The sequence below is a fragment of the Arachis hypogaea genome, chromosome 1, assembly GCF_003086295.3.
Source record: "Arachis hypogaea cultivar Tifrunner chromosome 1, arahy.Tifrunner.gnm2.J5K5, whole genome shotgun sequence".
Taxonomy (NCBI): Eukaryota; Viridiplantae; Streptophyta; class Magnoliopsida; order Fabales; family Fabaceae; genus Arachis; species Arachis hypogaea.
In genome coordinates this window covers 110207481-110232643 of record NC_092036.1, presented here as the reverse complement: position 1 = coordinate 110232643, position 25163 = coordinate 110207481, and the positions used below count along the sequence as shown (strand labels likewise).

Here is a 25163-nt window from a genome sequence, read left to right as displayed (position 1 = left end):
TTTATTTTTCCAAATATTTATACTTTTTGTAATTTGATTTGACTTTTATTCAAGTCATTTAAGTTTTATTGTTCATTTCGAATTTCTATAAAGTTTAGTTCCTTCTTCTTCGTCATTGTCAAAGGCATGAATTTTGATGCAAATAAAACTGGTACTCACAAAGAGGAGTATGTTTCGCTCCTAGAATCTAGATATCGAACAAATTCAGATATTTTGTTTTGGTCAAGAAACTTAATTTCTTTTGGCACTTTTGACTTGTGAAATATCTACATAATAAAATTGCATGCCCGGTGGGATAGTTTTAAAATTTAATTGTGTCAATGTTTTTTGTTTTCAATTGTTTCATTGTGCATGCAGGGTTGATATTTGGTGCATGCCATTAAGAAGTGGTAGAATTGTTACACAAGTAAAAATACTCCAATAACTGCTCCACAAACTTCTGCAAATTTGATTTCACAGGCAGAGTATAATTTTGGGAAATGTGTTGGAGTTATTGGTGCAAGTGCTGGTGGTAATAGGAAAAATCCACGTCTTAGGATCACCCCAGTGCAGAATCAACAACAAGTAATCACAGGTTGGCCTCCATTTAGCATTTCTCCTAGTTATATGCCTCCTATGGGCAGTTAGATGCCCCAAGTCATATTTGGGAATGCGACAATTACGATTTTTAACCAATCTTCTTTTCCATATCCTGACGTTAGTCGAGATTACCAAGTGGACTCTTCGTCGAATAATTCAGGATCGATGGCTGCGTTTCGACAACATATTGACGAAAGCTATCATGATTTAGTCAACCTGTTGACTCACCAGATGACAACTATTTTGAATTCTATCATGGCTGACAATGAGTCAAAATATGATTGACTGGCTAAGCAAGTCGAGAGAATTGCCCGAATTGTCTATTATGATGAGGGACAGCTTATTCCCCAAGATTTGGTAGGAGACCAGGAGAACGTAGGATATAATGAGGAGAATGTATTTAACAATCCCAAAAGGGAGGAAAATATTCCTCACTCTCTTTTTTTTATTTAATGAATAATGATATCTTCTTTATGTTGCTATTTTTTATTATTCCAACAAAAAATTTCAAAACATTAAAAAAAATAAGTGGACCTAACCCATTGAATCATAACTATATCTACTATTCTGATATTCAAATTTGATATAGATGAAATTGATCTTTTTTAGACTTCTTTTTTATTTGTACTTCGTGAGGAGTTTGGTTTTAAACCCCAGTTCGAACAGGAGAAGGACGCCATGCTAATGTGTCTTAGATGATCCACATCTCAGGGTCAGGTGCCGATGAGCACATTGAACTATCCATGTGGTTGAGAGCCCTCATAGTCCAGGCACAACGACGCAATTATCAGGGGCGCACTCTATCACTAAGCTAATAGCCTGTCGTGTGGGCCTCCCGCTAAGGCCCGCTATGCCAAAAGCGAGAAAAACCCCATCCCTTTCTTTCTTTCTTGTTTTTTACCCCCATCACCTTTTCGGGAACAATTCGTCATTCGAATGCAACATACAACTATCCACTGTATAACGCTCTCCAAGTGTGCTTGTTCTCCCTTCTTACTTACTATGGCAAATTTTTGTGAAAATATTCCGATGAAAAGAAAAAAGAAGGCGTTAAGAGACCCTCCCAGCCCCACCCTAGACATTATAAGATCCTTTTTCAAACCTGCTCCCATTTCGAGTAAAGAGATAGATAAATAGACACATTCCATTGCACTGATCAAGGGCATTTACTCTCGTTCGACGAGATCAAAATGCTGATGAAGTTTTGAATAGACTTCGCGTACATCGTGTATATCATTACCAGATGACGAGGATTGTCAAGACTGTCCTCAATAGAGTGGGTATCATCGTGGATTTCATGCATCGACCATATTTTGTTTCCGCTTTTTCTGCTGCAATGCAAATGACAAAAGTGCCAAGGTGGGGTAAAATATCCTAAAATAATTACAAAATTTGCAGGGTAAGCTAGATAGCCAACTATCGAGCATATAGCTTGTTATATGGTTGAATTAGAAAATTTTGCAAAGAATAAAAACCTGAGAATGAAGTTTTTTTCCTTTTTCATTAAGAAAAAAGGCTTTCACTTGGTTTTCAAATATGAGGCCCAATTCGATTTTGACGTGGACACAATTGGAAAATGCTTTTCATGCTCAATTCTATAGAGGAGAGTTGAATGTCACATTGACATATTTGCTTGCAATAAAATTAGACAATGGTGAATCGATGGATGATTTCATGATTCAGTTCAAAAATGCCTATAATTGTTGTTTTGTGGCGCTCCCAGAGAACGAAGTTGTCAAGCTGGCAAAAGGGCTTAGTTTTTTATATGCATAAAAAATTACTCAATGTGTATATTCCTGATTTAGCCCAATTAGCTGAGAGAGTTCAACAAGTTGAAAAAATAAAAGAAGAAAAGAAAGAGAGAAAAATGGTTGAATACGAGTTTGTTGAAAATAATATTAAATAATAATAAGTATTTTTGCTTTTGTCCTTCTAGTAAATTTTTTTCAACAATGCTCCACATTCATGCAATAACCCTAACCAAGTCATCCAAGCAATTTCTCATTCACACGCGCCCCCTTTTCCCATGTTATTTGAAATACACGCGCACACCCCCTCCTCTACTATTAACATAATTACGTAAACCTTCTTCCTCAATGTAAACCTTCTTCGATTTGTATTGCAATTTTCTTCTTTATTCTTCTCTACTCTTGTCGTTCCTCTCTGGTCTCGACGTTCTTTTTCGTTTTCTTCTTTGCTGCTCGTCGTTGTTCTTCATTTTCTTCTTCGATCTGCATTGCATTTATCTTCCAACTATTCTTCTTCATTTTCCTCTTTGATCTGCATATGATTTATCAAAATAATGAATTGATTCAACTTTAAATCAGTTGAATGAGAGCAATTTGGATTATTCTTCTAAATCGAATCAAGCAGACGAGGTTTGTATTATTAAATTTGAATTGAATTGGATGAAATGCAATCGCTAACTTGAATTGAAAGGATGCAGGTGTTCTGAATTAAATTGAATTGATAATCTCTAAATTCTAGACATAGGTGTTTTGAATTTAATTTTATATAAACAATGTTCAGTTCATTTAGCATTGTAAATTGCTTTTGTTTTGAGAGTATTTCTCGGTTCATTCTAGAGGCAGGTGTTCGAATTTGAATTTATATAATGAAAAATATTCGGTTCATTTGGTATTATACAATGGTTTCGCTTTAATAATATTTTTGGTTCATTCTGCAGTCCAAGTGTGTTGTGTATGAACAATTTTTCCCAAAGACTGGGATGACTTTCATGACACTAGAAGAAGTTGGAAAGTTCTACAAAAATTATTCCAAACTTGCCAGTTTTTCTACCAAAATAAGGAACATGACTCGGAAGGGAGATGAGATTAAGAATCAAGTAGTCGTATGCAGTAGAGAGGGGAAGTAAAAATCCAAGATATCTCCAACTCTGAAGACAAACCCTTCAGCTGGAATAAACTGTCTAGCTAGGATTTACGTAAATATATTAAAGGACGTTGGTCTTTGGATAATTTTCAAAGTTGTTCTGAATCATTCACATTTTTCCTGTCCAGATCGAGCAGAGATGCTCAAACAATACCGGGAGCTAAGCATGTTTGTGCGTCGCACCATTGAAAACAACGAGGAAGCCGAAATCAGACCGAGCAAAACATTTCAATCATACGTAGGAGCAGCCGGCAGTCATCGAGAACTAAGTTTTATAGAAAAAGACGCGAGGAATTACATCACAAGGGAAGTACGGAATGTTTCCGAACAAGATGATGCCAAAGAATTTGGAAAGTACTTATTAAGAATGAACGAGAAGAATCAAAAATTTCTATTTCGAGCTTAACCTCGAAGGCGATCACTCCATTAAAAATGCATTTTGGGCCGATGCAAGAAGCAGGGCTGCATGCGAGTATTTTGGAGACGTTTCATTTGACACCACTTACCACACAAACAGGTATTCGGTTCACTGAAATTAAGTTTTAGGTTCACATAGCCAACACCTTTTGGTTCATAACTATTGCCAGTGTCTATTTTTGTAGGTACAATCTGGTTTTTGGTTCTTTTGTGGGCGTGAATCACCACGGTCAGTCGACACTTCTCAGATGCGCTATGATAAAAAATGAGGACATCCAATCATTCAAATGACTATTCAAATGTTGGCTCAATTGCATGGGAGGGAAGGTGTAACACCCTAATTAGCCTAAGCCTTACCTCACGTCGTAAAGCCAAGGTTAATCAGAGATTACGACAATTCTAAATTCATACATAATATATATATATATATATATATATATATATATATATATATATATATATATATATATATATATATATATATATATATATATATATATATATATATATATATATATATATATATATATATATATATGGAAAGAATAGCATAATCTAGAAGCCCGATGAAAGATATAGCTCAAAAACAGAATTTTGAAGCACAAACGTACTAACGGAGCTACTAGCTTAAGGCATAAGAAACAGAGAAGATATAACAAAAGATAAGTATATAATATCATAGGGAACTAGTCACGACTCGCGGAGTTTAAGCCGGCTAGCCATATACTGATATACACAACCATACAGTGAAAATAGCTTATACAAGTTTTGTTCTCTCAAATACATGCCTCTAGGCAAAACAAAATACAAAAGGAGAGATGTATAAACAAAATAAACCAAAAAGAACTCCAAAATGATCCAAGATTCTCCGCTCCTGTCACCAACCAAAGCAACTCACCGAGGTGGGTTGCGACCTGCATCTAAAAAACACAACAACAATATGGTATGAGAACTGGAGGTTCTCAGTATGGTAACAGTTCCCAGTGATATAGGATATAAGACCCCGGGACGCCAAAGGCAATCCTAAGTGATGAGCGGATAATTTGTACGCTTTTTGGCATTGTTTTTAGTATGTTTTTAGTATGATTTAGTTAGTTTTTAGTATATTTTTATTAGTTTTTAGCTAAAATTCACTTTTCTGGATTTCACTATGAGTTTGTGTGTTTTTCTGTGATTTCAGGTATTTTCTGGCTGAAATTTAGGGTCCTGAGCAAAAATCTGATTCCGAGACCAAAAAGGACTGCAGATGCTGTTGGATTCTGACCTCCCTGCACTCGAAGTGGATTTTCTGGAGCTACAGAAGCCCAATTGGCGCGCTCTCAACGGCGTTGGAAAGTAGACATCCTGGGCTTTCCAGCAATATATGATAGTCCATACTTTGCCCAAGATTTGATGGCCCAAACCGGCGTGGCAAAACAGCCTCAGAAATTCCAGCGTTAAACGCCGGAACTGGCATAAAACTTGGAGTTAAACGCCCAAACTGGCATGAAAGCTGGCGTTTAACTCCAGAAAAGGTCTCTACACGAAATTGCTTCATTGCTCAGCCCAAGCACACACCAAGTGGACCCAGAAGTGGATTTTTACGTCATTTACTCATTTCTGTACACCCTAGGTTACTAGTTTACTATTTAAACAACTTTTAGAGATTTATCTTGTACCTTATGACCTCATGACATTTTACACCCTTCTTTGTGTACTTTCTACAGCATGAATCTCTAAACCCCATGGTTGGGGGTGAGGAGCTCTGCTGTGTCTTAATGGATTAATGCAATTACTACTGTTTCTCATTCAATCATGCTTGCTTCCATTCTAAGATAATACTTGTTCTTAATCCGGATGAATGTGATGATCCGTGACAATCATCATCATTCTCAACTATGAACGCGTGCCTGACAACCACCTCCGTTCTACCTTAGATTAAGTAGTTATCTATTGGATTCTTTAACCGGAATCTTCGTGGTATAAGCTAGACTGATGGCGGCATTCAAGAGAATCCGGAAGGTCTAAACCTTGTCTGTGGTATTCTGAGTAGGATTCAATGACTGAATGACTGTGACGGGCTTCAAACTCCTGAAGGCGGGGCGTTAGTGACAGACGCAAAAGAATCACTGGATTCTATTCCGGCCTGATTGAGAACCGACAGATGGAATGCCGTGCCGTGACAGGGCATTAGGAATCGTTCCAATGAGAGGATGGGAGGTAGCCATTGACAACGGTGAAACCCTACATACAGCTTGCCATGGAAGGAGACTTGCGTGTTTGAAGAAGAAGACAGTAGGAAAGCAGAGATTCAGAAGATGGAGCATCTCCAAACCTCAACCTATTCTCCATTACTGCAAAACAAGTAATCATTTCATGTTCTTTTGCTTTTCACAATCAATCCTGATAATTTCTGATATCCTGACTAAGAATTACAAGATAACCATAGCTTGCTTCAAGCCGACAATCTCTGTGGGATCGACCCTTGCTCACGCAAGGTATTACTTGGACGACCCAGTACACTTGCTGGTTAGTTGTGCGGGATTGCAAAAGTGTGATTGCAATTTCGTGCACCAAGTTTTTGGCGCCGTTGCCGGGGATTGTTGAGTTTGGACAACTGACGGATTATCTTGTTGCTTAGATTAGGACTGTTTTATTTTTGTTGGTTTAGAGTCTTTTAGTTGAGTCATAAAAATTCTAAGTTTGGTGTCCTCTTTTTGTTTTTCCCTTAAAAATTTTCGAAAATTTTGTGTTTGATTTTCTAAAATTTTAAGTTTGGTGTCTTTTTGTTGTTTTTCTCTTTCCTCTTTTTTAAAAATCAAATCTTTTTCATAAAATTTTTTCAATCATATCTTTTTAATTGCTGTTTTAAAAATCTTTTTAATTAACTAATTGATTCAGTTTTCAATTTGCTTTGATCTTATTTTATTTTAGATTTTCGAATTTTTATTTTAATTTTCTTTTGTTTTATTTCATTTTTTTTCGTTAATTCAAAAAAAAAAAAAAACAAAATTTATCTCTTTGCAATCATTATCATTTCCCTCTTGTCCATTATGGACTTAAGTGGGATTAATCAGTCCAAAAGGACTCTGGGGTCATATGCTAACCCCATTACAACTGCATATGGGAGTAGCATCTGTACACCTCCCATCAAAGCAAGCAGCTTTGAGCTAAATCCTCAACTCATTATCATAGTGCAGCAAAATTGCCAGTATTCCGGTCTTCCACAGGAAGAGCCTACTGAGTTTCTGGCACAGTTTTTACAAATTGCTGACACAGTACATGATAAAGAGGTAGATCAGGATGTCTACAGACTATTACTGTTTCCATTTGCTGTAAAAGATCAAGCTAAAAGGTGGTTGAACAACCAACCTACAGCAAGCATAAAGACATGTAAACAGTTGTCAGACAAATTCCTGAATCATTTTTACCCTCCTAAGAGGATGACACAGTTAAGGCTGGACATCCAAGGCTTTAAACAAGAGGATAATGAATCCCTTTATAATGCCTGGGAGAGGTATAGAGGTATGCTAAGGAAATGTCCCTCTGAAATGTTTTCAGAGTGGGTACAGTTAGACATTTTCTATTATGGGCTTACAGAAAAAGCTCAGATGTCTTTAGACCACTCAGCTGGTGGATCTATACACATGAGGAAGACAATTGAAGAAGCTCAAGAGCTTATAGACACTGTTGCTAGAAATCAATATTTGTACTCTAGCAATGAGTTCTCTCCAAAAGAGGAAGTCATGGCAGTAGTCACTGACCCTAATCCTCAAGAACAGATAAATGAGCTTAATCAACAATTGCTCCTGATGACAGAACAGTTAGCAGACTTTAAAGAGATGCTCCATGAAACCAAAGTTGCTAACAAGAGCATAGAACTGCAGTTGAATCAAGCAAAACAGCAATTATCTAAACAGATAACAGAGGAGTGTCAAGCAGTTCAACTGAGGAGTGGGAAGACACTGAATACCACTGCTCAGAAGAGCAAAAAGCCAAACAGGGAACAATTGACAGAGGATAACCAAACCACTGTTCAAAATCCCTCTGAGGACAGTAAGAGCCCAGAGAGGAATGTTATTGGCGTTCAAACGCCAGAAAGGGAAGGAAAGTTGGCGTTAAACGCCCATTCCTTGCCCAGTTCTGGCGTTCAAACGCCAGAAAAGGGAGAGAAGTTGGCGTTTAACGCCCAAGCTTCACCCATTCCTGGCGTTCAAACGCCAAGGGAAGATCAGACACCTGAGAGTGCTGACAGTAATCCCTCTAACAAGGCTTCTTCAACCACTTCTGTAAGGAATAAACCTGCAGCATCTAAGGTTGAAGAATATAAAGCCAAGATGCCTTATCCTCAAAAACTCCGCCAAGCGGAACAGAATAAGCAATTTGCCCGCTTTGCAGACTATCTAAGGACTCTTGAAATAAAGATTCCGTTTGCAGAGGCACTTGAGCAAATACCTTCTTATGCTAAGTTCATGAAAGAAATCTTGAGTCATAAGAAGGATTGGAGAGAAACTGAAAAAGTGTTTCTCACTGAAGAATGCAGTGCAGTCATATTAAAAAGCTTACCAGAAAAGCTTCAAGATCCAGGAAGCTTTATGATACCATGCACATTAGAAGGTGCTTGCACCAAGACAGCTCTATGTGATCTTGGAGCAAGCATCAATCTAATACCTGCATCCACTATCAGAAAGCTTGGGTTGACTGGAGAAGTCAAACCAACCCGGATATGCCTCCAACTTGCTGATGGCTCCATTAAACACCCATCAGGCATAATTGAGGACATGATTGTCAAGGTTGGGCCATTTGCCTTTCCAACTGACTTTGTGGTGCTGGAAATGGAGGAGCACAAGAGTGCAACTCTCATTCTAGGAAGACCTTTCCTAGCAACTGGACGAACTCTCATTGATGTACAAAAAGGGGAATTAACCCTGAGAGTCAATGAGGATGAGTTCAAGTTGAATGTTGTCAAAGCTATGCAGCATCCAGACACATCAAATGACTGCATGAGCACTGATATTATTGACTCTTTGGTGGAGGAGGTCAATATGACTGAAAGTCTTGAATCAGATCTAGATGACATCTTTGAAGATGTTCAGCCTGGTCTGGAGGAACTAAAGGAAATAAAAGAAATTTTGAAAATTCCTCAAGAAGGAGATAAACCTCCTAAACCAGAGCTCAAGCCACTACCACCATCCCTGAAATATGCATTTCTGGGAGAAGGTGACACTTTTCCAGTGATCATAAGCTCTGCTTTAAATCCACAGGAAGAGGAAGCACTAATTCAAGTGCTAAGGACACACAAGACAGCTCTTGGGTGGTCCATAAGTGATCTTAAGGGCATTAGCCCAGCAAGATGCATGCACAAGATCCTATTGGAGGATGATGCTAAGCCAGTGGTTCAACCACAAAGGCGGCTAAATCCAGCCATGAGGGAGGTGGTGCAGAAAGAGGTCACTAAGCTACTAGAGGCTGGGATTATTTATCCTATTTCTGACAGCCCCTGGGTGAGCCCTGTCCATGTTGTCCCCAAGAAGGGGGGCATAACAGTGGTTCATAATGAAAAGAATGAACTGGTTCCTACAAGAACAGTTACAGGGTGGCGCATGTGTATTGACTACAGAAGGCTCAATACAGTCACCAGAAAGGATCATTTTCCTTTACCATTCATAGACCAGATGCTAGAGAGACTAGCAGGTCATGAATACTACTGCTTTTTGGACGGCTACTCAGGTTACAACCAAATTGCAGTAGATCCTCAGGACCAAGAGAAAACAGTATTTACATGTCCTTCTGGAGTATTTGCCTACAGAAGGATGCCTTTTGGTCTGTGCAATGCACCTGCAACCTTTCAGAGGTGCATGCTCTCTATCTTCTCAGATATGGTAGAGAAATTTCTGGAAGTCTTTATGGATGACTTTTCAGTATTTGGAGACTCATTCAGCTCCTGCCTTAACCATCTAGCACTTGTTCTGAAAAGATGCCAAGAGACCAACCTAGTTTTAAACTGGGAAAAATGTCACTTTATGGTGACTGAAGGGATTGTCCTTGGGCATAAAATTTCAAACAAGGGAATAGAGGTGGATAAGGCAAAGGTAGAGGTAATTGAAAAATTACCACCACCTGCCAATGTTAAGGCAGTCAGAAGCTTTCTGGGGCATGCAGGATTCTACAGAAGGTTTATAAGGGATTTTTCAAAAATTGCCAAACCTCTGAGTAATCTGCTAGCTGCTGACACTCCATTTATTTTTGATAATGAGTGTCTGCAGGCGTTTGAGACTTTGAAAGCTAAGCTGGTCACAGCACCAGTCATCTCTGCACCAGACTGGACATTACCATTTGAACTAATGTGTGATGCCAGTGACCATGCCATTGGTGCAGTATTGGGACAAAGGCATGGTAAGCTTCTGCATGTCATATATTATGGCAGCCGTATCTTAAATGATGCACAGAAGAACTACACAACCACAGAAAAGGAGTTACTTGCAGTGGTTTGTGCCATTGACAAGTTCAGATCTTATTTAGTAGGATCAAAAGTGATTGTGTACACTGACCATGCTGCTCTTAAATATCTACTCACAAAGCAGGATTCAAAGCCCAGGCTCATAAGATGGGTGTTGCTTCTGCAAGAGTTTGATATAGAAATAAGAGACAGAAAAGGGACAGAGAATCAAGTAGCTGATCACCTGTCAAGGATAGAACCAGTAGCAGGAGCATCCCTCCCTCCTACTGAGATCTCTGAAACCTTTCCGGATGAGCAATTGTTTGCTATTCAGGAAGTTCCGTGGCTTGCATACAGTGCAGACTATAAAGGTTCTCCTTCAGTAACCATGGAGAGGAAGCGTGAAGAGCTTCTCTCAAAACAGAGTCAAACAGAGCCCCCACAGTCAAACTCTAAGTTTGGTGTTGGGAGGCCACCACCAACTTCTAAGTTTGGTGTTGAACCCCCACATTCAAACTCTAAGTCTGGTGTTGGGAGGTTCCAACATTGCTCTAAGCCTCAGTGAGGCTCCATGAGGGCCCACTGTCAAGCTACTGACATTAAAGAAGCGCTTGTTGGGAGGCAACCCAATGTTTTATAATTAATTTTTTTTTTCTTTTGTTATTTTATATTTTTTGTAGGTTGATGATCATGAGAAGTCACAAAATCAATTGAAAAAGCAAAAACAGAATGAAAAACAGGAAGAAAACAGCACACCCTGGAGGAAGAACTCACTGGCATTTAAACGCCAGTGAGGCTAGCAGTTGGGCGTTTAACGCCCAGTCTGGCACCATTCTGGGCGTTTAACGCCAGAAAGGGGCACCAGACTGGCGTTAAACGCCAGGAAAGGGCAAGAACCTGGCGTTAAACGCCAGAAATGGGCACCAGCCCGGCGTTTAACGCCAGAATTGGCTCAAAACGTGATTTTTGATGCCATTTGGTGCAGGGATGACTTTTCCTTGACACCTAAGGATCTGTGGACCCCACAGGATCCCCACAAACCCCTCACCTATCAAATCCCATCTCTCTCTTCACCACTCACCTCCATAAAACCCCACTTACCTCATCATCCAAATTCAAACCACTACTTCTTCCCCTTTTGGCCTAACCACAAAGCCATCTCCCTCTCCTCCATTTCTTTTTCTTCTACTCTCTTCTTTCTTCTTTTGCTCGAGGACGAGCAAACCTTTTAAGTTTGGTGTGGTAAAAGCATTGCTTTTTGTTTTTCCATAACCATTTATGGCATCCAAAGCCAGTTCAACTGAGAAGGCATGACCTCAAGCCCATCACTAAGAAGAAGATGGAGCAAACAAGAGACCCCTCTCATCATGAGATCCATGAGCTATCTCAAGGGATGCACTTTCCTCCACAAGACTATTGGGAGCAACTGAACACCTCCCTAGGAGAATTTGGGACAACTAAGGGTGGAGCACCAAGAACATGCCATCCTCCTCCATGAAATTAGAGAAGACCAAAGAATCATGAGAGATAAGCAACAAAGACAAGGAAGAGACATTGAGGAGCTCAAGCACTCCATAAGACCTTCAAGAGGAAGAACAAGCCGCCATCACTGAGGTGGACCCGTTCTTTAATCTCCTTGTTCTTTATTTTCCTGTTTTTCGAATTTTAGTGCTTTATGTTTATCCATGTTTGTGTCTTATGATCATTAGTGTCTTAGTGTCTATGCCTTAAAGCTATGAACATGAATCCATCACCTTTCTTAAATGAAAACTGTTTTTATCACAAAAGAACAAGAAGTACAGGATTTCAAATTAATCTTTAAAACTAGCTTAATTAGTTTGATGTGGTGACAATACTTGTTGTTTTCTGAATGTATGCTTAAACAGTGCATATGTCTTTTGAATTTGTGGTTCATGAATGTTAAAAGTTGTTGGCTCTTGAAAGAAGAAAGAAAAAGAGAACTGTTATTGAGGATCTAAAAATAATTAGATTGATTCTTGAAGCAAGAAAAAGCAGTGGATACAAAAAAAAAAATTTCCGAAAAAAAAATTTTCCGAAAAAAAAAAGAGAGAGAGAAAGAAAGAAAGAAAAAGAAAAAGAAAAGAAATAAAGTTGTGATCCAAGGCAACAAGAGTGTGCTTAAGAACCTTGGACACCTCTAATTGGGGACTTCAGCAAAGCTGAGTCACAATCTGAAAAGGTTCACCCAATTATGTGTCTGTGGCATGTATGTATCCGGTGGTAATACTGGAAGACAGAGTGCTTTGGGCCACGGCCAAGACTCAATAAGTAGCTGTGTTCAAGAATCATCATACTTAACTAGGAGAATCAATAACACTATCTGGATTCGGAGTTCCTAAAGAAGCCAATCATTCTGAATTTCAAAGGATAAAATGAGATGCCAAAACTGTTCGGAGGCAAAAAGCTACTAGTCCCGCTCATCTAATTTGGAGCTTAGTTTCATTGATAATTTGGAGTCTATAGTATATTCTCTTCTTTTTATCTTATTTGATTTTCAGTTGCTTGAGGACAAGCAACAATTTAAGTTTGGTGTTGTGATGAGCGGATAATTTGTACGCTTTTTGGCATTGTTTTTAGTATGTTTTTAGTATGATTTAGTTAGTTTTTAGTATATTTTTATTAGTTTTTAGCTAAAATTCACTTTTCTGGATTTCACTATGAGTTTGTGTGTTTTTCTGTGATTTCAGGTATTTTCTGGCTGAAATTTAGGGTCCTGAGCAAAAATCTGATTCCGAGACCAAAAAGGACTGCAGATGCTGTTGGATTCTGACCTCCCTGCACTCGAAGTGGATTTTCTGGAGCTACAGAAGCCCAATTGGCGCGCTCTCAACGGCGTTGGAAAGTAGACATCCTGGGCTTTCCAGCAATATATGATAGTCCATACTTTGCCCAAGATTTGATGGCCCAAACCGGCGTGGCAAAACAGCCTCAGAAATTCCAGCGTTAAACGCCGGAACTGGCATAAAACTTGGAGTTAAACGCCCAAACTGGCATGAAAGCTGGCGTTTAACTCCAGAAAAGGTCTCTACACGAAATTGCTTCATTGCTCAGCCCAAGCACACACCAAGTGGACCCAGAAGTGGATTTTTACGTCATTTACTCATTTCTGTACACCCTAGGTTACTAGTTTACTATTTAAACAACTTTTAGAGATTTATCTTGTACCTTATGACCTCATGACATTTTACACCCTTCTTTGTGTACTTTCTACAGCATGAATCTCTAAACCCCATGGTTGGGGGTGAGGAGCTCTGCTGTGTCTTAATGGATTAATGCAATTACTACTGTTTCTCATTCAATCATGCTTGCTTCCATTCTAAGATAATACTTGTTCTTAATCCGGATGAATGTGATGATCCGTGACAATCATCATCATTCTCAACTATGAACGCGTGCCTGACAACCACCTCCGTTCTACCTTAGATTAAGTAGTTATCTCTTGGATTCTTTAACCGGAATCTTCGTGGTATAAGCTAGACTGATGGCGGCATTCAAGAGAATCCGGAAGGTCTAAACCTTGTCTGTGGTATTCTGAGTAGGATTCAATGACTGAATGACTGTGACGGGCTTCAAACTCCTGAAGGCGGGGCGTTAGTGACAGACGCAAAAGAATCACTGGATTCTATTCCGGCCTGATTGAGAACCGACAGATGGAATGCCGTGCCGTGACAGGGCATTAGGAATCGTTCCAATGAGAGGATGGGAGGTAGCCATTGACAACGGTGAAACCCTACATACAGCTTGCCATGGAAGGAGACTTGCGTGTTTGAAGAAGAAGACAGTAGGAAAGCAGAGATTCAGAAGATGGAGCATCTCCAAACCTCAACCTATTCTCCATTACTGCAAAACAAGTAATCATTTCATGTTCTTTTGCTTTTCACAATCAATCCTGATAATTTCTGATATCCTGACTAAGAATTACAAGATAACCATAGCTTGCTTCAAGCCGACAATCTCTGTGGGATCGACCCTTGCTCACGCAAGGTATTACTTGGACGACCCAGTACACTTGCTGGTTAGTTGTGCGGGATTGCAAAAGTGTGATTGCAATTTCGTGCACCACTAAGCTTCATATCCATCACAAGATTCAACTTAAAGCATTATAAAACATTTAAGTATAACATACCAACTTGACTTAAATAAACCAGGTTATCTATCTTAAGGGATTTCTATTCTAACCAAACACCGCTGTCCCACAGCCTTCACCAACCGATCCTCCATGCGATCCCATCGCCACCGCCTTCCGAACCTCCTCAATCCCAGCAGAAAACACAGATAATGTTCAAAGCAAGTAAAGCACAAGTAGTAACATATATGGCAAATAATTCAGATAGCAAGTAAGCATGTTATTCAATTAGGCAAACCATTACAAATAGACAAAGCATACAAGCAGATAGGAAATGCATATGATGAATGCCTGCCCTACTGGCTGTGATATCACATTGTCGGTTCAACTGCCAACCCGACACATCTCCATGGAGACGTCGCCCTTCGGATTTCTCATATGGGAACCCCCGAGATATAGTGCCCGGATCACTGTCCAGGTACCGGCGCCTGCTCGCCCTATAAATCCGAAGGGATGCGAGCGGGATATTCTTGCCTCAGACCTCACATCTCAACGTAAGCGGGATTAACCACCGTCCTTACGCTGCCGCCGCTACCTCGACAGGCGGGATTAACCACCGTCCCTGCCAGGCGCATAGCGTCTCAAAATATCATGTAAAAATATTATTTCAGTGGTTTTCAAAAGTATTTTCAGCATACATAAATCCATCACATCAATCCGAGTCCCCGACTCATCTCAACCATGGTCCCTTTTATAACTCAGTTTCCAAATACCAAAAGTCCATCATTTCTCATCTCACATACCAATCATCCTTCACCTAACATCAAACCATTCTCAGCACGCCAGAAACTTAGACCTCCGTTTTCTAATTTACCTTAAGATCATGTACTAGAGCCTTTAATTTATATCCCACGTTCTAATACTCAAAACTAGGTTTTTAACATCAACTTTGAATGATCGTAACTTTCTCTACAAAATTCTAATTTTCACAAACCTTATACTGATTCGAAGAATTTTCAAAGATCTTTAATTCTAAACAATTTTCAATCAATTTTGAAAACCGAGGCAAAAGTTATGATCAAACAAAGTTTACCAAAAACTCAATTTTTCCAAACTTCACAATTACCACACTATCTCACCATACCCATACCAAATCATACCAAACCATCCAAAGCTCCATTTTTCATCAAAATGTACCTGTTATAGCATAATACATCAACCTCACCACATTTTTCTTCTCATTTCACTATTCTCAATTCCAACATCAAATATATAACACTTATGATCAAAATCACCATCAAACCCACCATTTCATAAATCATAACACTACAATCATTATAAGAACCAACTCCCAATCCATACAATCATTCAACATCATCATATCATTATAATTCATCACAATCAACTCAACATTCATCAATTCATCAATATTTAGTATACCAACCATCATTTTAATTCAACCTATCCTATTGGTCACTAGCCTATGTGTCCATGAATATTATATACTACATAGAGGAAACCGAAACCATACCTTGGCCGATTCCCTTTATGCACCCAAACTCAAAATGAGCACCAACAAGCTTCCAACCACAATCCAAGCTTTCAAATCCACTCCAACAAGTACAAATAAGTTCCAAAAACTCCCAAAGCCACAATAATCAAACTATATACATATAAATCACCACAAATCAACCTAGGGTTCAACATAAGCATAATCTCACAAGGGTTTAAGAGCTTTTACCTTTCCCAACAGATTTGACAACGCAAATCCAAAGCTAAGCAAGGATTAGAGCAAACCTAAACATCCAAAATCACAAAAACCCATTTAACCCAAAACTCTAATAAAACCCGAAATTTTGAAGAGCAGAACTGGAAGGATTTCGTGATTACCTTGAGGGTTTCTTGGGTGAGTTTTGTAGAGCTCTTCACAAGGAACGCGTAGCCGCAAACGGTGCGGCGATCGGAGCTCCGTAGCTCAAGATATGAGCTTGGGAAGTTTGAAGTGAATAGTAACAATGGTGGAAAGCTCTCACCTCTCTCTTCACTTCAGCTGCTGTTGTGTTTAGGTTATGAGGGTGAAAGTGGCTGAAATGGGTTCATTTAAGTGTATTTATATGTTGGGCTTGGGCCCAACTTGGGCCCGGTCCAACCCGTTAGCGTTTTTAGCCCGTTTGGCCTAACTTCGGGCCAAATCTTTAAAATTAAAGCCCGGTTTTCCATTTCTAATATTTTTCTAAGGTTTTTGATGGTTTTCACTTTTCTCGTGCGGTACCAGGCAGACTTGAACCGATTCAACCGGTTCAATTGCCGGTTCGCAATTTTTTACGGTTTTTCATAGAAAGCACATTTTCTGACTCAGAAAGACCCACTGAGTCCAAAAATCACCTTTAAATCCTCAAATTCTCTCTCTAACCTTTCGGAATCTAATTTGGGCAATTAATTCACTTAATTAACCGGTTGATTCGTTGCGGTTCTTACATTCTCCCCACCAAATAAGAAATTTTGCCCTCAAAATTTGAATCACCTGAGAAAAGCTCGGGATAATCCTTTCGCATCTCAGACTCCAATTCCCAAGTGTGCTCTTCTACTCCTGCTCGCTCCCAAGCAACTTTAACCAATGGGACATCCTTTCCTCACAGCTTCTTCACACTAGTGTCATCGATCCTCACTGGTATCACTTGGAGAGTCAAGTTCTCTTTCAACTTGATCGATTCAGGCTCCAACACATGAGCCGCATCCGACGTGTATTTACGGAGTTGTGACACGTGGAATACGTCATGCAAGTTAGACAGATGAGGTGGCAAAGCTACTTGATACGCCACCGGCCCGAATCTCTTCAAAACCTCAAACGGTCCTATATATCTTGGGTTCAACTTCTTGGTCTTGATTGCTCTTCCAATCCCAGTTGTCGGTGTAACCCTAAGGAATACATGTTCTCCCACTTCAAACTCTAAGGGTTTCCTTCTCTAATCCGCATAACTCTTCTGTCGACTTTGGGCAGTTAAAATCCTTGCACGAATCTTCTTAATGTTCTCAGTAGTCTCTGCTATCAAATCTGGACCCAAAACACTTACTTCTCCACATTCATACCAACAAAGTGGAGATTGACACTTCCGTCCATACAAAGCCTCATACGGAGCCATCCCAATGCTTGCATGAAAGCTGTTGTTATATGCGAACTCCACCAATGGCATGTAACGATCCCAACTCCCGGGTTGATCCAACACACATGCTCTCAGCATATCTTCCAACGTTTGAATAGTCCTTTCCGATTGTCCATCTGTTTGTGGATGATACGCCGTACTAAGACATAGCTTTGTACCGAAAGCTCTTTGGAAAGCTCCCCAAAACCTTGATGTGAATCGGGGATCACGGTCCGATACTATGCTTGACGGCACACCATGCAACCTCACTATCTCCTTGATGTATAATCTTGCCAACTCCTCCATAGAACAGTTTAGTCGGATAGGCAGAAAATGAGCGGATTTGGTTAAGCGATCTACGATCACCCAAATCGCATCAAACCCCGACCTAGTCCTCGGTAAACCGGTAACAAAATCCATTGCAATTCCTTCCCACGTCCACTGAGGAATCTCAAGTGGTTGTAGCATTCCTGACGGTTTTTGATGCTCTATCTTCACTTTTTGGCAGGTCAAACATTTGGATACCACTGTAGCTATATCACTCTTCATCCCGGCCACCAGAACATCTTCTTCAAGTCATAATACATCTTCGTGCTCCCGGGATGAATAGAAAACCCACTGTTGTGAGCCTCCAACAGCAAGTCTTGCCTCAAACTCCCAACATCTGGTATGCAAATCCTTCCCTTATATCTCCATAACCCTTCATCATCCTTAGTGAATTCTTCGCGTCTCTTATCACCAACTAGTTGAAACAATTGCTGAAACTTCTGCTCATCTTGCTGAGCCCTTTGTATTTCTGATTTAAACGTGCTTGAAATTTGTAACTGATTCAAACAAGCTCTTCCGGCAACTTCACTAATATCCAGCTTAAGATCTACAAACTTATCCACTAGTTCTTCTTCTTTGATTCTCATCCAAGCAATTGTTAAAGATTTCCGACTCAAAGCGTCTGCTACCACGTTCGCCTTTCCAGGGTGATAACTCAACTCGAAATCATAATCTTTAAGCAACTCCATCCACCTTCTCTGGCGCATATTTAGCTCTTTCTGATCAAAGATGTAATTGAGACTCTTATGATCAGAAAAGACGCTAAACCTTACTCCGTATAAGTGGTGTCTCCAAATCTTCAATGCAAACACAATTGCCGCTAATTCCAAGTCATGAGTGGGGTAATTCACCTCATGCGGTCTCAGCTGACGCGATGCGTAAGCCACCACATTCCGGTGTTGCATCAACACGCAACCCAAACCCTTCAAAGAAGCATCACAATATACCTCAAACGGTTCACGCGGTTCCGGTAGGATTAGAACAGGTGCTGAAGTTAATCTCTGCTTTAACGTTTGAAAACTTTCTTCGCACTCCGACGTCCACTCGAACGACACTTCTTTCCTTGTCAACTTTGTCATTGGTAGCGCAATCCGGGAAAATCCTTCGATAAATCTCCGGTAATATCCGGCTAAACCCAAAAAGCTTCTGACTTCCGTCACAGTCGTCGGTCTTTCCCATTCCATCACCGTTTCTACTTTAGAAGGATCTACATCTATTCCTCCCTTACTCACCACGTGGCCTAAGAACTTTACTTCCTCCTTCCAGAACTCGCACTTTGACAACTTAGCGTATAACTTCCGCTCCTTTAAGATTTGCAGTACAATCCTCAAGTGTTCCTCATGCTCCTTTACCGTCTTAGAGTAAACTAAGATGTCATCTATGAAAACCACCACAAATTTGTCCAGAAAGGGAAGAAACACTCTGTTCATGTAATCCATGAAAACAGCAGGTGCATTCGTTAACCCAAAGGACATTACCGCAAACTCGTAGTGTCCATAGCGTGTCCTAAACGCAGTCTTAGAGATATCATCTTCCTTCACTCTTATCTGGTGGTAACCGGATCTCAAATCAATCTTGGAAAACACTCCAGCTCCTTGCAATTGATCCATCAAGTCATCTATCCTTGGCAGCGGGTACTTGTTCTTCACTGTCACTTTATTTAACTGTCGGTAATCCACACACAAACGTATCCCTCCATCTTTCTTCTTCACCAATAAAACTGGTGCTCCCCACGGTGATACACTTGGTCGAATGAACCTCTTATTCAGAAGCTCTTCCAACTGAGTCTTTAGCTCTGCCAGCTCTATAGGAGCCATTCTATACGGTGCAATCGATACTGGTCCAGCTCCCGGCACCAATTCAATCGCAAACTCAATTTTCCTTTGAGGTGGGAACTCAGGGATATCTTCCGGGAACACTTCTGGAAAATCTCTAACCACCGGAATTTGATCTATGTTCTGGGCATCGCCCAACGCATTGGCAGCCAACAGAATATAACCCTAACACTCCTCCCCACTATAATGCACCATTACAGAGTTCAGGTAATACCCTGTAGCTACCACTGCTCCATTTTCTCCTTCCGGCATAAACCGAATTGTCCGTTCAAAGCAATCCAACAAAATTCGGTTCTTCGACAACCAATCAAACCCTAAAATCATCTCCAGCCCCACCATTGGTAAACAGATCAAATCGTGTACAAAGTTTCTACCCTCAAGCTTGAAACCTACTTGTCTACAGCTTGACCTAGTCATAATTGTTTGATGCGGAGTATGTACATGTAGATCAAAAGGTAACTCTGATACTTTCAAGCCTAATTCCTCAACTTTAGCAAATGAAATAAACGAATGCGAAGCTCCATATCATATAATGCAACTGAGGATTTATCACCAATTAGACATATACCTTTCATCAAAGGATCCGCCTTGGAAGCATCCTTGGCATTCACAGCAAAGACTCGACCTTGATGCTGACTCTGGCCCGCATTCTGATTCCTCCCACGAGGGCAATCCCTCGCAATGTGGCCAGGTAACCCACACTTGAAGCAACCACCTAAACCAATCTTACATGAGTCATAAGGGTGAAAACGTCCACAACGATCACAAGCTAAATCCGGATAACTCTTACTCTGATTTCCTCTTCCTTTAGCATACTGAAACTGATTCTGATTGTTCTTTCTGAAGCCCCCTTGGCCTTGAGGAGTATATCCCCCTCTTTTGAAGCTTTGTCCTCTAGGATGAAAATACTTGCCACGCCCACGACTAGAGCTCCCTCCATGAGTGTCCTTAGATGCCGCCACTGTCTTAGCATACTCCTCCACTACCCTTGCTTTGTTCACCAAGTCAGAGAAGACACGGATCTCCATAGGAGCCACAGCAGTCATAATGTTGTCCTTCAAGCCCCTTTGGTACTTAATGCACCTCCAGCTCTCGAAAGTCTCCGGGTCACCCTGACATACCCGAGAAAACCTACAAAGCTCTTCGAACTTGTTGTGTACTCTGCCACAGACATGAACCTTGCTTCAGCTGCATTAGCTCCATCTCCTTTGCTTCCCTTGCAACTCAGGAAAGTATTCTTATAGAAAGCCATTTGGAACACCTCCATGAATGTCGGCGTTCTGAAGCTGTAGCAAACGACACTCAGCTGCCACCAGGCTGGCCTCCCGCTACTATAAGCGGCAAACTCTACATATGATTGAGAGGAACATGCTGCGCCTGTAAAGCACGCTCTATAGCCTGAACCAGTGGTCCGCTTCAATAGGATCTGTGGATCCTCGGAAAATGGCGATGAACCTGAGGAATTCGCCAGGGTCATCAACTCCTGTGTTATCGCCTACCTTCAGCATATCATGTATTCCCTCGCCATTCCCATTTCCGTGCCACCAGTGGTGGCCCAATCTTTGCACTGCTTGCAGAGTCGCAGCAGCATTAGCTTCCATGGTGTTAGCGAGATTCGCCATCACCGCCATGAATTCGGCGTGATTGTCAGCTGGTTGCTCATTCCTACTGCCTTGTGTACGCGTTCGACCTCGCCCGCGAGTAGCCATGTAGGATTCCTGTCCACACCAAACAATAGATATCAAGGTGATCAGTCTCAATATCAAAAGTCTAGTGCTTCAATTAACCCAAACAGGCACTCACAAACAAGCATGCTATGCATATATCAAATAGATAACCTAATAGCATCAAAGAAAAGACACACAGAGTATGCAATGAAGCACAATCGGTCCATCCCTCAGGCTCACGAGGACGAACCGCTCTGATACCACTAAATGTAACACCCTAATTAGCCTAAGCCTTACCTCGCGTCGTAAAGCCAAGGTTAATCAGAGATTACGACAATTCTAAATTCATAAAATATATATGAAAATAGCAAATCTAGAAGCCCGATGAAAGATATAGCTCAAAAACAGAATTTTGAAGCACAAACTACTAACGGAGCTACTAGCTTAAGGCATAAGAAACAGAGAAGATATAACAAAAAGATAAGTATATAATATCATAGGGAACTAGTCAAACTCGCGGAGTTTAAGTCGGCTAGCCATATACTGATATACACAACCATACAGTGAAAATAGCTTATACAAGTTTTTTCTCTCAAATACATGCCTCTAGGCAAACAAAATACAAAAGGAGAGATGTATAAACAAAATAAACCAAAAAGAACTCCAAAATGATCCAAGATCTCCGCTCCTGTCACCAACCAAAGCAACTCACCGAGGTGGGTTGCGACCTGCATCTGAAAAACACAACAACAATATGGTATGAGAACTGGAGGTTCTCAGTATGGTAACATTCCCATGATAAGGATATAAGACCCGGACGCAAAAAAATCCTAAACTTCATATCATACACAAGATTCAATTAAAGCATTATAAACATTTAATATAACATACCAACTTGACTAAATAACCAGTGTTATCTATCTAAGGATTTCTATTCTAACCAACACCGCTTCCCACAGCCTCACACCGAGTCCCCATGCGATCCCATCGCCCCGCCTTCCGACCTCCTCAATCCTAGCAAAAAACACAATAACGTTCAAAATACAAGTAAAGCACAAAGTGTTAGAACATATATGGCAATAATTCAGATAGCAAGTAAATGTTATTCAAATTAGGCAAACCAATTACAAGTAAAACATACAAGCAGATAGAAGCATATGATGAATGCTGCCACCGCTGTGATATCACATTGTCGTTCAACTGCCAACCGACACATCTCCATGAGACGTCCCCTTCGATTCTCATATGGAACCGAGATATATGCCCGGATCACTGTCCAGTACCGCGCCGCCGCCCTATAAATCCGAAGCGGATGCGAGCGGATTTCTTGCCTCAACCTCACATCTCAACGTAAGTGGGATTAACCACCGTCCTTACGCCGCCGCCGCTACCTTGACAGGCGGGATTAACCACCGTCCCTGCCAGGCGCATAGCGTCTCAAAATATCATGTAAAAATATTATTTCAGTGGTTTTCAAAAGTATTTTCAGCATACATAAATCCATCACATCAATCCGAGTCCCCGACTCATCTCAACCATTGTCCCTTTTATAACTCAGTTTCCAAATACCAAAAGTCCATCATTTCTCATCTCACATACCAATCATCCTTCACCTAACATCAAACCATTCTCAGCATGCCAGAAACTTAGACCTCCGTTTTCTAATTTACCTTAAGATCATGTACTAGAGCCTTTAATTTATATCCCACGTTCTAATACTCAAACTAGGTTTTTAACATCAACTTTGAATGATTGTAACTTTCTCTACAAAAATTCTAATTTTCACAAACCTTATACTGATTCGAAGAATTTTCAAAGATCTTTAATTCTAAACAATTTTCAATCAATTTTGAAAACCGAGGCAAAAGTTATGATCAAACAAAGTTTACCAAAAACTCAATTTTTCCAAACTTCACAATTACCACACTATCTCACCATACCCATACCAAATCATACCAAACCATCCAAAGCTCCATTTTTCATCAAAAATGTACCTGTTATAGCATAATACATCAACCTCACCACATTTTTCTTCTCATTTCATTATTCTCAATTCCAACATCAAATATATAACACTTATGATCAAAATCACCATCAAACCCACCATTTCATAAATCATAACACTACAATCATTATAAGAACCAACTCCCAATCCATACAATCATTCAACATCATCATATCATTATAATTCATCACAATCAACTCAACATTCATCAATTCATCAATATTTAGTATACCAACCATCATTTTAATTCAACCTATCCTATTGGTCACTAGCCTATGTGTCCATGAATATTATATACTACATAGAGGAAACCGAAACCATACCTTGGCCGATTCCCTTTATGCACCCAAACTCAAAATGAGCACCAACAAGCTTCCAACCACAATCCAAGCTTTCAAATCCACTCCAACAAGCACAAATAAGTTCCAAAAGCTCCCAAAGCCACAATAATCAAACTATATACATATAAATCACCACAAATCAACCTAGGGTTCAACATAAGCATAATCTCACAAGGGTTTAAGAGCTTTACCTTTCCCAACAGATTTGACAACGCAAATCCAAAGCTAAGCAAGGATTAGAGCAAACCTAAACATCCAAAATCACAAAAATCCATTTAACCCAAAACTCTAATAAAACCCGAAATTTTGAAGAGCAGAACTGGAAGGATTTCGTGATTACCTTGAGGGTTTCTTGGGTGGGTTTTGTAGAGCTCTTCACAAGGAACGCGTAGCCGCAAACGTGCGGCGATCGGAGCTCCGTAGCTCAAGATATGAGCTTGGGAAGTTTGAAGTGAATAGTAACAATGGTGGAAAGCTCTCACCTCTCTCTTCACTTCAGCTGCTGTTGTGTTTAGGTTATGAGGGTGAAAGTGGCTGAAATGGGTTCATTTAAGTGTATTTATATGTTGGGCTTGGGCCCAACTTGGGCCCGGTCCAACCCGTTAGCGTTTTTAGCCCGTTTGGCCTAACTTCGGGTCAAATCTTTAAAATTAAAGCCCGGTTTTCCATTTCTATTGTTTTCTAAGGTTTTTATGGTTTTCACTTTTCTCATGCGGTACAGGCAGACTTGAAATTCAACCGGTTCAATTGCCGGTTCGCAATTTTTTACGATTTTTCGTAGAAAGCACATTTTCTGACTCAGAAAGACCCACTGAGTCCAAAAATCACCTTTAAATCCTCAAATTCTCTCTCTAACCTTTCGAAATCTAATTTGGGCAATTAATTCACTTAATTAACCGGTTGATTCGTGCGCGGTTCTTACAGAAGGCACCAAAAAGACATTCTTACCAACCAATGCGTATCGATGCAAAAGGCCATCGAGATGTGCATGCCAACAATAATTTACCCATGGTGCATCTGGCACGTCATGAAGAAGATCCTAGGCAAATTAAACGGCTACAAGCGACACGAAGAAATCAAACAATAGATGAGCCACGTTGTTTAGAACTCGTTCACAAAAGACGCATTCGATAGAAATTGGAACGATTTTGTCATACAGTACAATGTCGGAGGCCAATAAGTGGATCTCAGGTAACCGATGTTTTAATTTGAATTATTTGATACTATTACTTTTTCGGTTAAAATGTGCATAACTTTCGGTTTAATCCGAGCTTATATTTTTTGGTTCATTCTGCAGAGCTATAATGAAGATCGTCATTTATGGATTTTAGTTTATCTAGATTACCACTTTTGGGCCAGGATGAGAAGCACACAAAGGAGTGAGATTATGCACGCATTTTTTAACAACTTCATCACACGTAATAGCTCCTTGATTCAATTTGTGAAGCAATA

General features: G+C 40.2%; 1 protein-coding gene and 2 long non-coding RNA genes across 3 annotated transcripts; all 3 read right to left on the bottom strand.

Moving 5' to 3' along the window:
• Positions 1 to 4541: 4541 nt before the first annotated feature.
• On the bottom strand, positions 4542 to 16013 carry LOC112782723 (uncharacterized). Its single transcript, XR_003193133.3, has 2 exons — positions 15925 to 16013; positions 4542 to 4808 (listed from the first exon to the last, which is right to left on the bottom strand). It is a non-coding gene; the product is annotated as an uncharacterized lncRNA (long non-coding RNA).
• Positions 16014 to 18081: 2068 nt separating this feature from the next.
• Positions 18082 to 20744, bottom strand: LOC140183852 (uncharacterized). The gene is made up of 5 exons (XM_072233398.1): positions 20267 to 20744; positions 19924 to 20186; positions 19688 to 19821; positions 18811 to 19285; positions 18082 to 18501 (listed from the first exon to the last, which is right to left on the bottom strand). Exons 1-5 carry the CDS (start codon positions 20742 to 20744, stop codon positions 18082 to 18084), a joined length of 1770 nt encoding a protein of 589 aa, XP_072089499.1.
• A 1293-nt stretch (positions 20745 to 22037) lies between these two features.
• On the bottom strand, positions 22038 to 24228 carry LOC112709717 (uncharacterized). Its single transcript, XR_011880684.1, has 4 exons — positions 24052 to 24228; positions 23903 to 23958; positions 23694 to 23825; positions 22038 to 22099 (listed from the first exon to the last, which is right to left on the bottom strand). It is a non-coding gene; the product is annotated as an uncharacterized lncRNA (long non-coding RNA).
• Between the last annotated feature and the right edge of the window lie 935 nt (positions 24229 to 25163).